This window comes from Theobroma cacao, chromosome 9, assembly GCF_000208745.1.
Source record: "Theobroma cacao cultivar B97-61/B2 chromosome 9, Criollo_cocoa_genome_V2, whole genome shotgun sequence".
Classification (NCBI taxonomy): domain Eukaryota; kingdom Viridiplantae; phylum Streptophyta; class Magnoliopsida; order Malvales; family Malvaceae; genus Theobroma; species Theobroma cacao.
The window spans coordinates 4,766,840-4,782,218 of NC_030858.1; the positions used below are offsets into that span (position 1 = coordinate 4,766,840).

General features: G+C 37.4%; 3 protein-coding genes across 7 annotated transcripts in view; 1 reads left to right on the forward strand and 2 right to left on the reverse strand.

The window, feature by feature from the left end:
• Nucleotides 1-3,007, reverse strand: part of LOC18588422 (probable acyl-[acyl-carrier-protein]--UDP-N-acetylglucosamine O-acyltransferase, mitochondrial) — a 3,993-nt gene extending 986 nt beyond the window's left edge. The window contains exons 1-9 of one of the 3 annotated variants that reach the window (XR_001929626.1): nt 2,807-3,007; nt 2,609-2,688; nt 2,185-2,309; nt 1,957-2,065; nt 1,703-1,795; nt 1,474-1,590; nt 1,288-1,371; nt 1,022-1,126; nt 61-154 (exon numbers count right to left, since the gene is read on the reverse strand). Coding sequence is in view for 2 of the 3 variants with exons in the window: in XM_007012812.2 (XP_007012874.2) it covers nt 61-147; nt 1,022-1,126; nt 1,288-1,371; nt 1,474-1,590; nt 1,703-1,795; nt 1,957-2,065; nt 2,185-2,309; nt 2,609-2,688; nt 2,807-2,891 (885 nt within the window). In the remaining variant the exon portion in view is untranslated. The remainder of the gene's footprint in view (nt 1-60; nt 155-1,021; nt 1,127-1,287; nt 1,372-1,473; nt 1,591-1,702; nt 1,796-1,956; nt 2,066-2,184; nt 2,310-2,608; nt 2,689-2,806) is intronic. The other 2 variants (XM_007012812.2, XM_018128511.1) reach the window with 2 other exon arrangements.
• LOC18588423 (inactive protein kinase SELMODRAFT_444075) lies at nt 3,414-9,178 on the reverse strand. Of its 3 annotated transcripts, none has more exons than XM_018127978.1 (9): nt 8,497-9,174; nt 7,392-7,546; nt 7,212-7,306; nt 5,941-6,971; nt 5,271-5,431; nt 4,995-5,071; nt 4,767-4,914; nt 4,389-4,538; nt 3,414-3,990 (listed from the first exon to the last, which is right to left on the reverse strand). In XM_018127978.1, exons 1-9 carry the CDS (start codon nt 8,657-8,659, stop codon nt 3,937-3,939), a joined length of 2,034 nt encoding a protein of 677 aa, XP_017983467.1. In that variant the 5' UTR covers nt 8,660-9,174; the 3' UTR covers nt 3,414-3,936. The 3 variants fall into 3 exon arrangements, with proteins under 3 accessions (XP_017983467.1, XP_007012879.2, XP_007012880.2); XM_007012817.2 differs by having other exon boundaries at nt 5,941-6,974; XM_007012818.2 differs by having other exon boundaries at nt 3,928-4,023; nt 5,941-6,974; nt 8,497-9,178.
• LOC18588425 (protein EFFECTOR OF TRANSCRIPTION 2) lies at nt 11,760-14,868 on the forward strand. The gene is made up of 3 exons (XM_007012824.2): nt 11,760-11,936; nt 12,126-12,461; nt 13,301-14,868. Exons 1-3 carry the CDS (start codon nt 11,838-11,840, stop codon nt 14,627-14,629), a joined length of 1,764 nt encoding a protein of 587 aa, XP_007012886.2. The 5' UTR covers nt 11,760-11,837; the 3' UTR covers nt 14,630-14,868.

Sequence of the window (15,379 nt, forward strand, 5' to 3'; positions counted from 1 at the left end):
GTGTGTGTGTGTGTGTGTAGGAGAGAGAGAGAGAGAGAGAGAGAGAGAGAGGGGTATTACCACTTCAGCAAGACGCTCATCAAATCCCATAGAATTTGTGTCACTGGGCATGAAAATTTTTCTGTAAGCTGTCCTCAGACACTTAATCTAGAACCTTGCCCAAAAAGAAAAAGGTACAGCACTTTTAAACACATGACCAGGAGTTATCACAACAAAGTAGAAACTTATCTCGATGTATCAAGGGTATAGAATATAAGTGATGAACAATCTAACAAACTAAAGGAAAGGCAGAATAAAAATAACAATATTGCACTTAAATAAAATTCCAAGAAGCTGCCTGTAACATCCTCCAAGCAATAAAAGGACAAAAAGACTAGCATTCACATATACTGGTTCCTTGCAAATTCTATACCTTATGTTTGTTCAAAAAATTGAACATCTGGATACTATATGTTGATTTGAACAGCAACAGAAGCAAATATACATTAGAAACTAGAATCTTTCAATCTTGATAGACTACAGCCTAACTCCATATCCAATGAGTTCCCACATAATATCACCCATACGTTATAGGATGAACTTATCTTACCATGTCTTTCATTTCTATAAATATACTCAATAAACATTTTCTTGGCTGGAGTTAGACTCCATAACATGCACTTTGGAGAAAGGCATACCATAATAATTCCTTAAACCCATGACAGCGGGTCTTGTGGCCAATATCAAACATAAAAAATCATAAGAAGGTGATACATTTCAGCACAAATGCTACTCGAGGTAGAACTAAGAGAAAAAGTAAATGCAACTTTGAATAGTTTTCTGAAATTCCACCTACATACTATGTTGGTAACCAAAAACCTCAAGCAAAATCCAGAAGACCATGATATGCAATTTTAAACAATGAAAGACTACATTATAGACAAGGATCTTTTTGAAGGAGAGTCTTTTTCATCCTACACCAATAATATGATGGAAGTAAACTATGAAGCCATCAGAATAACTGCTGAAACTTTTCACCAACCTCTGTGACTAGGAATCCACGACGACGAAGACCCTCCAAATTCAAACCACGAAGCTCAGCTCTCTCTCCAGACACCATCATGTACTTTGGGACATCTTGTGAAACCTTCATGCAGGAAACAAAGTTGAATTTGGTTGTGAATGCAAAGGAATGTCTGTAAGTCGTTTGCTATATGATAAACCTGCCCTACAGCTGGATTATGTAACTGGAGGACTTATTTAGCATCTTTTTGCAGTGTAAGGCACATATGTAACTAAAGGTCATACCACAGATCCACCACCAATGAAAGCAAATGAGCCAATATGACAAAATTGATGAACAACACTTGCTCCTGCAGTGTGTGCATGGTCCTACATTTGTAGCACTTGAATCAAATTTAGCAGACACTGTAATCTAAGATAGAAACATAAAGAAAGACATTTTCCATAGCAAACAGTAGACGAAGGAGTTACCTCCACAATGACATGGCCTGCCAGGAGAGTATTGTTCGCAAATATGTTATTATTACCAATTTTGCAGTCATGTGCAATATGACAAGACCCCATGATAAGATTGTTATCACCAATAACCTGAATACACATGTTAGTTAGTTAAGGGAGGAAATGCATGGATAGCATACACATGTTTATGACTTCAATATATAAAGACAAATAATGTTGGTAGTTTTATATTCTTATCTACCGTTATATCACTTGACTTTGAAGATCGATGGATTGAAGTAAATTCTCTGATCTCATTGTTGTTTCCAACATCAAGAAAGCATTCATCACCTGACTAAAACCACAGAAATATGATCATAAGTGGTCATATCTTTTGCAAATATTAAACATTTGAAACATAGTACACAGCTGCTATCAACGTACACATGCACAACAATTCTAGCCATTAGCAACATACATTTGATTATGCATCAAAAGCTGAAGAAGATAAGTTACCTTATACTTCATGTCTTGGCATTTAATACCAACCACAGCATGATGCCCAATGATGTTGTTGCATCCTATTACAGTATGCCCAGGAAGATCATCACCAACGACAGCACCACTGCCTGATAAAGTTTTAGTACTTCCATAAATTGCAACATATACTACATAAAATAAATATATTTCCAACAGAAACTCAAAAAGAAGAAGAAAAAGAAAAATGACCAAATAGAAACTCACGTCATCAAAATGCAGTGGTTCCCCAATTCAGTATTTCCAAAAATATGGCTTGAAGGATGCAACTGACATCCATTTCCTAGTTTTGCGGAAGAACCAATTGTGCAAAAAGGACCTATTGAAACACCCTGTGCCATAAATTTTGAAATTTTACCGATGGATACAAATCATTACAAAGGACACAGCAATCCATAGCCCAACTAATGATTATGCAAATAAGGAAAGATGTCAAAAGGCAATTCAACAAACAGAGAGCCGTTGTTAAAGTAGCAAATTGTTTGACAGGGAAAAGCCAACAAAGAACTGGGTTTTAACAAACAAAACAAATCACAGATTTTCAGGTACCTAACTACCAATGCCTATTGAGAGAAATACGTTCCAGGTCTTAAACAAAGAAGGCAAAAAAAAAAGAGTAGAAAAAGAGCACCTGGCCAATCACAGCATTTGGATGAACAATTGCAGTTGGGTGTATAAAGCCCGTACCCTCCTTTTTATTCTGAAAAGCATCTGGTTCACAATCATGGGGAAAAAAAAAGAGAAAGAAACCAATGTAACAAGTTGTTCAAGCTTCATGGTAAGATAGATAAAAGTGAAAAAAGAAAAAGAAAAAAGAAGGGCTTATTACAGTTGAGAGTTGAGGAGAAGCGATGCAAAGATAGAGTGGTGAGAGAAAAGCTTAACGGCTTTCGAAGCTTGAGCAGGGAATTCATGGATTGCCGCTCTCACTCTCACTCTCCGACAATGGCGGATCTTTTTTGACCTTTTAACGTTTTCGTTTCTTCAACTTTCAGCCGCCGCGCCGCCGATGCTTCCGATCTTGTCTTTCCACGCAGATTTTATCCGTTAGTTTCGTACTATGACTCGTGTTAATCTAGACCGCTCGTTTAACCGACAGGATCTAGATGTACGGAAGTAAATACACGTGGATTTATTGAAACAAAAAGAATAAATATTTGGGCCTTTTGGGCTTGGTAATCTCAAGAAACTTGGAATACTTGGAGTTTTCATTGTGAGTGGGTCATTCATTCTAAACTAGTTTTGAATTGAGGGTGGGAAAGGCCCAATAATAATCCGACGACGGCCCTACAGAAAGGCCCAATAGTATATAACAAAGAATTCATCAAATTCCAACAAAATATGATATTTTTTTTCTTTTGTTACACCGATTGAGTTGCGAACCATCTAATCTGCACCATCGAAATTTACAAACAGGGGAGTGTTGATTGCTGACATAATAGAATTGAACGGTAAGCAAGCTCCCTCAATTTTCTTTAAAGAAAAAAAAATAGTAGTTGTTGAGCTTACATAATACAGACTGACAATGAAAACATACTAACGAAATCGGCATGTCACCGATTGACATGATTTAATGGAAACAAAAGGCAGAAGAACGCTATAAAACCATGGTTCAACTCCAAAAAAAAAAAAAAATGGGTGTAAGGAGAAAAATGATATAATTTACAAAATGTCCACTCAATTTTACAGCTGTATGAGCATGACCATATGAATCTATACCATAATTCACCTCAGTTAATAACAAAGGGTGACACTGTTTCCAAATTATATTCGCCTTAGCCCTCAGGCCTTCTTCACTCTTTCCAGAGTGAGCTGCCTATCTACTCTCTGTGCAGTGTAGCTATCAATATCTTTCTGCCTTGGTCAAGATCGGATTACACAATGGTAGGTATTGCTTCTGCTGATATTCAGTCTACCTGCTTCAGCAGCTCCGCAGCTGTTTTGAAGATGCCCAGAAATTTATGTATGGACAGTCCAATTTGTGATGACATCCCCCTCCAACATCCGTAGCACCTTCAGTATGAACTAGAGTGAGTTAACTGTAGACTGACAGATTCATGTAAAATGTTTATAAGAATCAAACAGGTGGGAAAGGTGTTGTTTCTAGAAGTAAGTGAAGTTTAATAGGCTTATAAGCAAATATTGTTAAAAGCATCTTTCGGCCAGTAATTGTTAAACATGAAACTCAACCAGATTTGTAGCAACCACTACAGAAATAACTAACAGTGCCTCCGAGCAGATAGCCAATGCACAAAACTATAAGGTGCACATACACATGTAGAAATTCTTATTTCAGACATGTTGGCATTAGGTGAGTTTTTCACAGGTTTTGCTATGATAATTGAAACAATGATGATCAAATAAAAGTTTTTTGCAAGGGATTTTTATAATATTAATTCCAATTTACCAACCTGAGACATGCGAGGCCTTGAATGAGGATCCCGCCTGATGCACAAGGAAGCACATTGCAGCATGCCATAAACATCTTGCTCTGTGTAGCAGTTCCCCAAGCGGGGGTCAACAAGTTCCTGTATGGCATGACTTTCTAGTAAAGGGCGTGCCTGCTCCAAATTCGAAACATCACTAGTGAGAAAATGAATTTATGATAAATTTTAAAGTGATTAATATTTGCCCAAGGAAATTACCATACAATTAGAAGCAAGGGACAAGATAAACTAGAAGGTGATCTGTTGATCCTCTTATGACAAGAAGTCAATTTACTTTTATCAAAGATTTTCTGCAATCACCAATCTACAAAATTGTAACCTAAAATCCAGTCAGTTTCGTACCCATTCTGTGAGGCACTGCTGTCCCTTGGGCCGATTTATGTCCATAGCTTTTCGTCCAGTAATGAGCTCTACCAATACCACCCCAAAGGAGTAGACATCAGCTTTTTCAGTAATTTGGCCACTTTGCGCATATTCTGGAGCTAAATACCTACCAAGAATGTTTTCCTCAATAAATTTGTCTTCAGTAGATCATAAAGCAACAATGAAAAAGAAGTTATGTAGGTGTACCCGAATGTTCCAATTACTCTAGTTTCCACTCCCCTGTCTCCATCTGGCTGCCACCTTGCCAACCCAAAATCCCCAACCTAAATGATCCAGAAGCAATAGTCAGTTTGCATTCCCTGTTAATGGATAAGTATAAAAGGCACACACGATATGTGCCTATTGTTTGACAAAAAATGAAGAGCATTCACACTTGAATGGGCAGTGCATTGAGGGCAAGATACAGCTGGTCAAGATAAATTTGAAAATTTGTTCACATAGAGCTTAGAAGACATGACATACTAAAGGTTCAAAATCATGGGTGAGAAGGATATTGTTAGGCCGCAAATCACGGTGTACTATACAACCAACTCTGCATTCTTCATGAAGATATCTCAATCCTCTAGCTGCTCCAACAGCAATCTTTTTCCGTGCAGACCATTGCAACGCATTACGATTATGTCCTGAAAATTGTCCATTTAGAGGAGTAATTATCAATGACCATTGAGGACAAGGAACATATTAGACTCACACACAACCATCTCCAGTCTGAGGACCAAGCAGCATTTCCCAATTAAGAAAGTTTCAACCAGTGATTGGAATGAAACACATGCATTTCAACCCATGTTATCCACAAAAGAAATAAGTTTGACAAAATTATAAAGGTATTACCTCGAAAGGCAATCTAAGAATTGATTAAACATCTTATGTAACTAGACACACCATTCCCCCAATAAATAGTCAACAAAAAATCAAAGTGGTCGTTTAAGGGCATGATTTAGGACATTCCAGTTAACTCAAATTAGTTAAGTACCAATAGTTTTGAAGTTCGTTAAACTGAGAAACTGTGATAAATATATCAATTTCAATTCATAAGCAAAGAAGAAAATCTCCCTTGATATTCTCTAGCTATTTGCTTGTCCATGATCAAGATTAGTGAGTCACAAATAAATTAGGATAGAAGAGAACTTACCATAAAGATGAGAATCCAGAGACCCATTGCAAATGTACTCATAAACTAGCAATCTTTTTCCATTCTCGATGCAGAACCCAATCAGCATCACAACATTACGGTGCTGGGCACAACTTAAAACCTCAACTTCTGAGCAAAATTCTAGATCACCTTGAGAACTAGCCAACTTATGTTGCTTTACAGCAATCGCCTGACCATCTGGTAAGATCCCTCTATGAACAGAGCCAAATCCACCTTCAGCCAAGAAATTCGATTGTGAAAAGCCATTTGTAGCATGTTCCAATTCAGCATAAGTGAACCACCTAGGAGGGTGCCCAAACACAGGGGCCTTGTGCTGACATATTGAACATAATGGAGGTGGTCCAGGAGGAGTATTTCTTGACAGTGAGATAGCTTCCCTCACACTTTTGCTCACCTTCAGATCAAGCCTATAATTAAGGACCCCGACATCAGGTTCTCGATTCAATGTAGATAATTTCTCCAACAAAACACTATATGTTGAAGTTAGAGATGAATCGTTCAGTCTCTGAAAACCCTTGCCAAGATGCTTAGAGTCAGTGACAGAACTGCGAATGTCAGCTGTCCCTGGCTCGAAAAATAATCTTGTTTTAGGAGGATCTATCTCACTGTCAGAGCCCGAATCAGATTCAAACAGATTTTGGCTTTCTTCAGTTATAAATGAATACTCCTTCTTCAAACTCTCATATAATCCGGGGAGGAAAAATGGTGAGGCCCCAGGATCTGAGCTTGATATTGATGAAGTTCCAACATCTGTAGTAGTCAAAGACGATTCATGATCTGGACTGCTCACAGGAGTCACAAATGGCCCCCTAATTTCATCTAACCGGTCATGCTTGCTTTTCTTATGTTTAGGATATGCTTCTGACTCAAATGATAATGGCCAAGCCACTTCAGGTGCCATGTTAGGTGATCCAACCAAATTCAATCGCAGAACCTTTGGCTGAGATCGTTTCATGACCACAAGATTGCATTGCAGCTCTTCCAGGCAGTGTTTCTTCTCATGTTTTAATCTTCTGTGCAAAGGTTTGATAGCAATAATAACAATAATTAATTGAACAAACAGAAGAATCAAAATGAAACTAAAGTGAAAAAGGAAGCTTCAGAACATGAGAATGTTGGCTACTATACACATGTGTTAACTAAGACCTTGTGTAATTTGCATATTCTTACATAGCTAAAAGCATGCTTAAGCTTAAGAACAATATATGATACATCATGCAAGAGAACAAAGTTTACATTGTATATATTACTTATCCAATATAACCCAGTTTGATTGAGCTTTCTTGGCTTCAGCAGCCACTATCCCATACGGTGATCCAGGAACAATTTTTACCCTGACCTTGACCTGTAAACAGGAATTAAAAACTCAATACTAGGAACGAAGCATTTAAGAACTAAAGAAACATCTGAAAATAAATTAATCCACTAACCTTCTCTGGGTCATAAACATCTTGTAACTGAAAAATCATTTGCGAGCATGAATCTGCAATATCTTGTTTTTGATCTAAACTTGTTTCTGAGAGAGACTTCCAATGACCAGTGGTGCAATCACTGGTAAATCTTGAAATCCCCCATATCTTTTTACCTGGTAATGTATTAGATCTCGATAGGTTATCAACAGAAAATACTAAGAAGTGAATGTGACCAGCAGAGACCAAAAGAGATAACAAAGCAGCAGAATGCTTAAACCACATTCTCAGTTGTAGCAATTATATATAATTGAACCTGATAATTGCATATTAAGCTGATAAGAAAGTATACTGCACATGATCTTAGCCTAACAGCCAAGAATGTTATTCAACCCAATAATAGGTTAATGTCAATAATGTTCATTCTTTTGGCTCATGCTAAGTGGCCATTTATAATCTGTGAAGCAGCTGTATCAAATACAGCATGAAGAGGCTAAGATTAACAGTTATGAGCCACCCAACGGCCAAGTTCAACAAAGGAAGAAAGGAACATTATGCACCAGAGATCTCTACTATTTACTCAAATTACGTGAAGTTAAAAAGCATCACCAAACATATGCTCCATGCTTTATTCTCATTCTATTATATAGAAACTAATAATTTCAGAAACATAAAGAATTCAAAAGTTTACTCGTGTATTAAGGCGCAGTTTCATTTTCCACTGCAGCATTTACATACAGAGGACAAGGCCATCAACAGGTTAGCCAAAAGTTTTCTTCCTAATCTATTGAGGAAACTGGTAGGCAACTTATTTTGTTGTAACGATTGCATGTTGCCGCTTGTTAGACTTAAAGGTTTCAAGATCCAAACCTGGCAAAATCTCTATCTACTGAAGTTTATACTTTAAGCTCTGGACCATCGACAATAGTTTTTGCCTTGAACATAAGAAAGTGGTAGAACAAATTTGTGCTCAAATGTATGAAAGAAAGCCCAGTGCAATATTTAATTCTACTAGGTGGCTCCTCTAATCCCCCAATCAGCTCAATGACTTGTATCATCATTAAAAAAGTAAGAAGAAAACAAATAAAAGTAAAAGGAGATGTGTTTATAAGGTAAAGTAAGTTACTTGAGGAGAGGGCAGGAATAACCACCAGCAGCTTAATGCAATCCCCAGGCTGGACGACATGAGTCAAAGCCCAGACGAGAGCAGTCCTTGGGATGTCCCTTGCTGCTTTAACAGCCACCACCACTACTTTACCAGCCAAATCTGAGGTACCCTTCTGTTTCATCTCCGAAGCCAGCTAGAAACTAAACCCCTGAGCACCTTCCACACACCCCATAATCAAAACCCGCATCCCATTTCTCCATCAAAACAAAACTCTTGAGCAGAAAAAATTGCATTTTTGCTGATTCACAATAACCCAGATGCCTTTTTTTTTTTTCTAAGAGATGCCCAGAAGAAAAGTTTGATATGAAGAAAGAGAAGTTGATGGGGACGTGCACTTGAAGGAACTTTTATCAAATCAAGTAAGCTCTTTCTCTTAAAAAAAGACGTGTCTAAACTCTAGCTAGCAAAACAAGCCCTTCTTTCTCTCTCAAAAAGAGAGCTTCGGATGCAATAAAGGAACATGTATCAGCCCTTGCAAGAACAAGCTCAGCTTTCTTTCACCGAAACTGAGGCTGCCTTTTTTTAAGCTCATGTAACGTGCGTGAGCTTTCTTTAGAAACAGAATTTGATTCCTGTGAGAGCGTGAAATAAAGCGGGTGGCCTAATTTGGAAGCCTCCTTGTCAACTGGTTATCGGTATACATCCTTATCCTCCTGCTTTCAACAAATTTACAAGCAAGGGGCAATTGCCCAATTGCCAATATTATACAAATCACAAACGACAAAAAGAAACGGTCTATCTGTATTAGGAAACGACGACTGTTTAATACCAAACCACATGTAAATTACCTGCACGATTGGAGGAAACCCTTCCCTTCCCTATCTATCTCCTTCTCAAAGAAATGAATATTTAAATGAAATTAGAACTTTGCATGGAGCCCTCAAATGTGGACTTTACCTAGCAATGAAATGTAGTTTGATCCTTTTCTTCTCGACAGAAAGTTGAGAGTAGGTAATGGGAGGAAGTTAATTCTTACCGTGTAGTTTGGAATCTGCCACCAGTGTTTGGTAATGTGCTTTACCTTCCATCTTTTGATAAAGAACAGATGTAATACTAGTAAATTCTTTTCTTTTCAAAAAAAAAATTCTAGTAAATTCTTTTGAAAACAACAACAATATCCTTTAAGATATCGTTATTTGCCCAGTTTGTCATTTGTGATTGTTTTACTATTTCATCACCATTTTGGGATTAACTATCTATCTAGGATGCAACAAAACTGCCTATTTATTGCCCATATTGAAGTTCCCATTATTTTATTCTGGGAAATTTTTTAGGCATTGTCTCCTTGGAGACAGTAATCAACTCTTTTTTTGAGTCTGAGGCTAGATCCAGCTAGTAGACCTTAAATATGAACAGGTGGGCATAGATAAACTAATCCTTCTCTTTAAATGTGGCACTTAAATTTGTGCCAGACATCAAAATAAATTTCTTTTGTTTTGTGTTGCTCTGAGATGGCACAGCATGGCAGATTGGTAGTGTGGGTAGGACATATGAGCCCTACACACTGACAAATGAAGACAAAGAGCTAATGGTAGGGCATGACTTGGCATAGGTAACATCAATTATGAGCTTGCTGGCATCCTGAATATAGCTGCTCACATTTTCTTCAAGAGAAATGTCAATTTCTAGCCAACAATAGCAGCTTATAGCTGGCTTCCTCTCCTTGAGCAGATTTGAATTCTGTACAAGTGACCATCAGTCAAAAAGTAAATCTGCACCTACAAGAAAAATGCAACAGCGCTGAATTCAAAATAAATAATGGGTAATCACATGACACTTCATAGCAGATTGTCTATTTACACTGAAGACAATTTATCTTAAGGACTGAATCTGTAAAAAAGACCTTGTTGTTTGTATATCCTGCCATATAAACTATGAAAGAGGAACCAAAAAGTAAATTCAGAGGTAGGTTGGACTTAGGTGTGCAAACATCTACCAATGTAATTCTTTATGGAAGTGGGACCTAAAGTTAGCTAGCTACACGAAGTGAGTGACTACCTTTACAAAAGATACAAATCAAAGAAACCTTAAGATATTCCCTCATGTTATTCATGCATGGAGTAGCTCCAAATCTATGCCTCTCTAAAAGAAGAATAATAATCATAAAAAAAAGACACAGAAAAAGCTTTAACGTTTAAAGATAAATACAATGGCATGATACGATTGGTTGATGATTACCGGCTTTAAGAATTGATATATTCCATCAAAACCATCCAAATATTTCATCTATTCACCAAAGTATGAGATATCATTCAACGTTTTTTTTTTTTTTTCTCTTTTGCTATGCTGGAAAAGTAAAGCAGCCTTTGATGAGACATACGGCAAAGAAAACGATAAGAGGCACTACCAAAGATGAAAACTTTTGAGGTCACTAAATCGTTCAGCTTTGAGGCAGGGAGGGGCCAAAAGATTTAGCTTAGCAATGAGTGCAGCACCAAAAAGACAAACTGAATTTCACAATCACATTCACATCCTGACATAAGCTTGCTGCTTTCTTATCTGCACCAAAAACAATGAGGAAGATGCTTTTTCTCCTTTCCTTGATAGGCAGGATTATAATTTGGTGGGGAGCAGAATATGTTATAGTTGCTTATACTAGGGATAAATATTTCCACCAAAATCCCCTTGGAACTAACTCCCTTTGCCACCCCTCACCCCCCCAAAAAAGATTATAGTAGTAAATCTATACAATATCTTGGTAAAGCATAGCTCATATAGGCACAACAATGCTTATAAAAAAGGAACGTTCAAAATTTGGATTTCCTTTTAAGGTGCCTGTCACGTGTTGCCAACAATGAGAGAGCTGATCTTTTCTTATCTTGGCTTTTTGCCAAGCTATGATGAACTCTGTATATATTACACTATATTCATTTCCCATCATGGCTTTTTGGCAAGCCATGGGGAAGAAAGATCACTTTTGCTCAAATCTCAGTTAACCTGAAGTCCAAAGTACAAACAACAGTTTTGCAAATGAACCGCAACCCCAAGCTTAGCCTAAGGCCATGATCTGATTCTAAGGAAGCTGATTACTTGATTAATGATGTTTCACCATCCATCTACTTCCCTTGTTAGATTTGAGATTATTCTTTAACAGAATTGGGCTTAAAGCCTTGTACTACTTTTTAATTGGATTGGGCTTGTTGCCCAAGGAAATTTAGGAAAGGGGTAAATTAAGGATGCAAATGTTTTGCAACTTCGAAAAAAGGAATAGGCAATATGGTCTTTTTGTAGTTTTCATTGAAGACGCCTGTTATAACTTGACAACATGACAACGGTCGTTTTCCAACCAGGGAGAACCAATGCCGATGGGAGCGACTGAATTGGCCGCTGTAGTCACCAGATTGAAACGAGAAGGTCACAAGCGGACCAAACACGACTCCCAGTTCTCCAAATGGAAGGTTCAATTCAATCTACAAAGTCCCTTATCCCCCATAGTTTCCCCATAAATTGCTGAATTCTTACTGGATTGCATCAATGCATTCCCTTCCTTCTATCAGTTATTGTTTCTAAACAATATCCACATCCAATTTAAACTTGATTTATAATCTTTGATCTCTTCTGGATTTTTTGTATCTTGATGTGTTTAGGTTCTCATTGGGCCTGATGATTGGGTAGACTATTCAATAGGGAAAGAAGGAGTGGCCAGATACAGGGTTGAAAATCTTCCCAAAAATTCAAGCTCAGGGCTTTATGAGCTTGCTATATACCGTAGTGGCTCCTCGAGCAGGGAAAACACTGGCAAGCTTGACCGGTATAAGGTTTTGGTGGTTTATCTTGGGGAAGCTGACAATGTCAGGACAAGACTCCAACAATATGGCCGTACAGGTGCTCATTTGGGTAGAAGTAGCTCTGGAGAAAAGGGATGTGGATACTTTGAGGACATTTTTTCAAGAGGCTATTCGATTGTGTACAGATGGGCTCCTGTGAGTATATTTCTTTGCAGTTTTTTTTTTTTTTTTTCTGATTTCAATTTGCTTGTTAACCTATCTTATGAGTCTTGAATGGAAACTATTTGAGAAGTTAGAAAAATAAAAATTGGAATAGTAATTCTTAGCATTGGAGGCTATAAACTTTGTTATATTTTTCTGGAGTATCTTTAATTAGTAAAAAACAGTGATAAGTTAATACATAGTGAATGAGATATTTGTTCTAATGATATTTCATTGATCTTCTAGTTTGCATTCATTTGGATTGTTAACGATCTTGTATTTGTGATTTTTTTTAGCTGTTCTGCAATTATGCTACAATAGCCAAGCCTTTTACTGCCTATAATTTGGAGTTGCAGTCTCCCAGAAATTAATACTGTGAATATTAATGCTTTTTAGGGTGAAAATAGTAAGAATTACTGGAGAAACTTGTATTAAGAGCAGTGAAAGTACGTGTATACAACTTGTTAAGGTCAATTTTGCAGGTGGTGAACCAGTATATATATTTTCTTCTTTAGACTGTTATAAGCTCTTAGTCTTATATGAATTACAGATGGTCCTCGAGGACTCTTAGTAGTACTCCAATGACAAATTCTGGACTCTGAACCAGATGAGATGGTTTTTGAAAGCTAAATAACAGTGAAAGTGCACTTGTTAATAAATGTTCTTTTTACATATTCACCCACCTACACATAGCATTCAAATTATGCTTGATTGATTGTCCGTAGGGTGTCTTCCCAGTATGTATAGACAGAAGAATGCCCGCAATAAAATCTTGCTATCTAATTTTCTAAATTTTAATATAATTTTCCTTTCCCCTATTGAATGCTAAGTAGATGGAAAACAAGGCAGACGCTCAGAGAACAGAAGCTCAGCTTCTCAATACCTTTGATTATGCCTGGAATAAAGGTTCTAATGGTGCACGCCGCCATGACAATATTCTTCGGAAACTTGATAAAGGTGCATCCAATCGTACCCCACCAGCCATTTTCTCCAGAAAGCTTCTACCCTTCCATCAAAAGCAAGTAGGCATCAAAATCAAAGCAAGCAAGCTGCTTTCACAAGACAGTGAATTCAGCAAATATTCTGATGGAGAGGGCTACAACTTTTTGTGGCAAGTTTTCAAGTTCAGCAGATCACAGCCTAGGTTAGTTTTTGATCGTGGTGGCTCTAATGAGAATGACACTATCATTTGTGGGGTGGTTTTAGTGGATGGTTCCATTTGTAGAAGGCCACCACTTGAAGGAAGAAAAAGATGTGCTGAACACAAGGGAAAGAAAACTAGGGGGTCCTCTGTGAGTTTAAGTACAAGTGAGAAATCACACACGCATAAGGCATGCTCAGACTATGTTATTTTTGGAAATGGAGAATACAATGTTAATGGATCAAAGATTCCCAGCTTTGGCACAGTGCCTTCATTGATTGCAGGGGACTGTCCTGCAATTGAGCGCTGCAGCCCTATTTGTGAAGTTGCCATGGATGATGGCTCTCTTTGTACTAGGCAGCCAGTTTCAGGAAGAAAGAGGTGTGATGAGCATAAAGGGAGGAAAATTTGTAACTCCAATTCAGAGACAACAAGATACCAGACAGTGCCATATGTGGTTTCTGATTCATATGCTAACGATGCTTTAGGTTTTGACAAAAAATCCTCAGAAACTTTTATACGTGGAAAAGTGGAAACTGGAGTTGCTCCACATAGGCCTGTTTTCAATGATGGCTGCGATACTATATGTGGGGTGGAATTAGGTAATGGCTATTTCTGCACAAAGCAACCTGTTAGAGGAAGAGTCAGGTGTGAGGAGCATAAAGGGTTGAGGGTTACTAGTCTACTCTCTCGATTCGATGCAAAGAGCACATCCCATGATTTTGACATGGATCCAAGATTCAATTCACATAATTGGAAGTACGGTCGTAGCAGTAGTAGTACAACCATTTGTGGAGCACCCACCCGCAATGGTTCTTCCTGCCAGAGGACAGTTAACGGAAATGGAAGATGTTGGCAGCACTCGAACTATGGTTGTAGTAGTATTAGTAGTAGTAGTAATTTTAGCACAAAGAACTCAAATTATGGTGATAGTAGTACATCCATTTGTGGAGCACCCACCCGTAATGGTTCTTTCTGCCAGAGGAAAGTCAAGGGAAATGGAAGGTGTTGGCAGCACTAATTGGTTAAGGCAATTGTGTCTCTTGGGCAGAGATTTGTGGGACTTCCTATTTATCATGGATGATGGTCTGAGTGCCGCATTGGGTGGAGAGTCACCATTTCTTCTGCTCTGGAGAGAGTGCAGGAACCGAAGAGTTTTTTAAGTATTTTGTACATTAGATGATGGTAAAATCAAAATACTTCATAAGAACAGTTTGGTGTCTCTTATTTCAAAATGATGTTTTTGGCTTTTTAATATTAGCATTGTTAGTCAATATTTAAAAAAAAATTATACCTAATACTATATAAATATTTTAGAATACAAAAGCTTTTTGAAAAAAAAATCTGTCCATGTTCCCTCTTAAAACTTAATAAAATTCACTTTGATATTTAATAAACTTCAATATTTGACAGAAAAGAAAACAATTTAAAATATAATAAAATTCTAGAACGAAATTTATGAATACAATAATTTGTCTCACTTTGATATATACTTAATAAAATTTAACATTTGACAAAAAAAAAATTGTTCTAAACCAAATTTATTGATTAAATTTAACATATAATTTTAGGGTTTAGACAGAGGCAGCCGCCATACCCTTATTTTCATAAATTTATTAATGATGTAAGTTTGTTGGACCTTGGCTTTAAAGATCCAAGATTTACTTGGAGACGAGATCTGCTTTCGGAAAGGATTGATAAGGCGATTTGTAATACAGATTGGAGATTGAAGTTTCCTGAAGCCACCATTCAGCACTTGTCTCGAATTTGT

Bases quoted from the DNA above. Each gene is read 5' to 3' on its own strand.
- LOC18588425 (XM_007012824.2), top strand. From the start codon at position 11,838: ATGCCGATGGGAGCGACTGAATTGGCCGCTGTAGTCACCAGATTGAAA. The intron at 11,937-12,125 runs GTTCAATTCAAT...TGATGTGTTTAG, and splicing joins CCCAGTTCTCCAAATGGAAG to GTTCTCATTGGGCCTGATGA. The intron at 12,462-13,300 runs GTGAGTATATTT...AATGCTAAGTAG, and splicing joins TTGTGTACAGATGGGCTCCT to ATGGAAAACAAGGCAGACGC.
- LOC18588423 (XM_007012817.2), bottom strand. From the start codon at position 8,659: ATGAAACAGAAGGGTACCTCAGATTTGGCTGGTAAAGTAGTGGTGGTG. The intron at 7,547-8,496 runs GTAACTTACTTT...ATACATTACCAG, and splicing joins TATTCCTGCCCTCTCCTCAA to GTAAAAAGATATGGGGGATT. The intron at 4,915-4,994 runs GTACACCTACAT...CATTCTTGGTAG, and splicing joins AGAGTAATTGGAACATTCGG to GTATTTAGCTCCAGAATATG.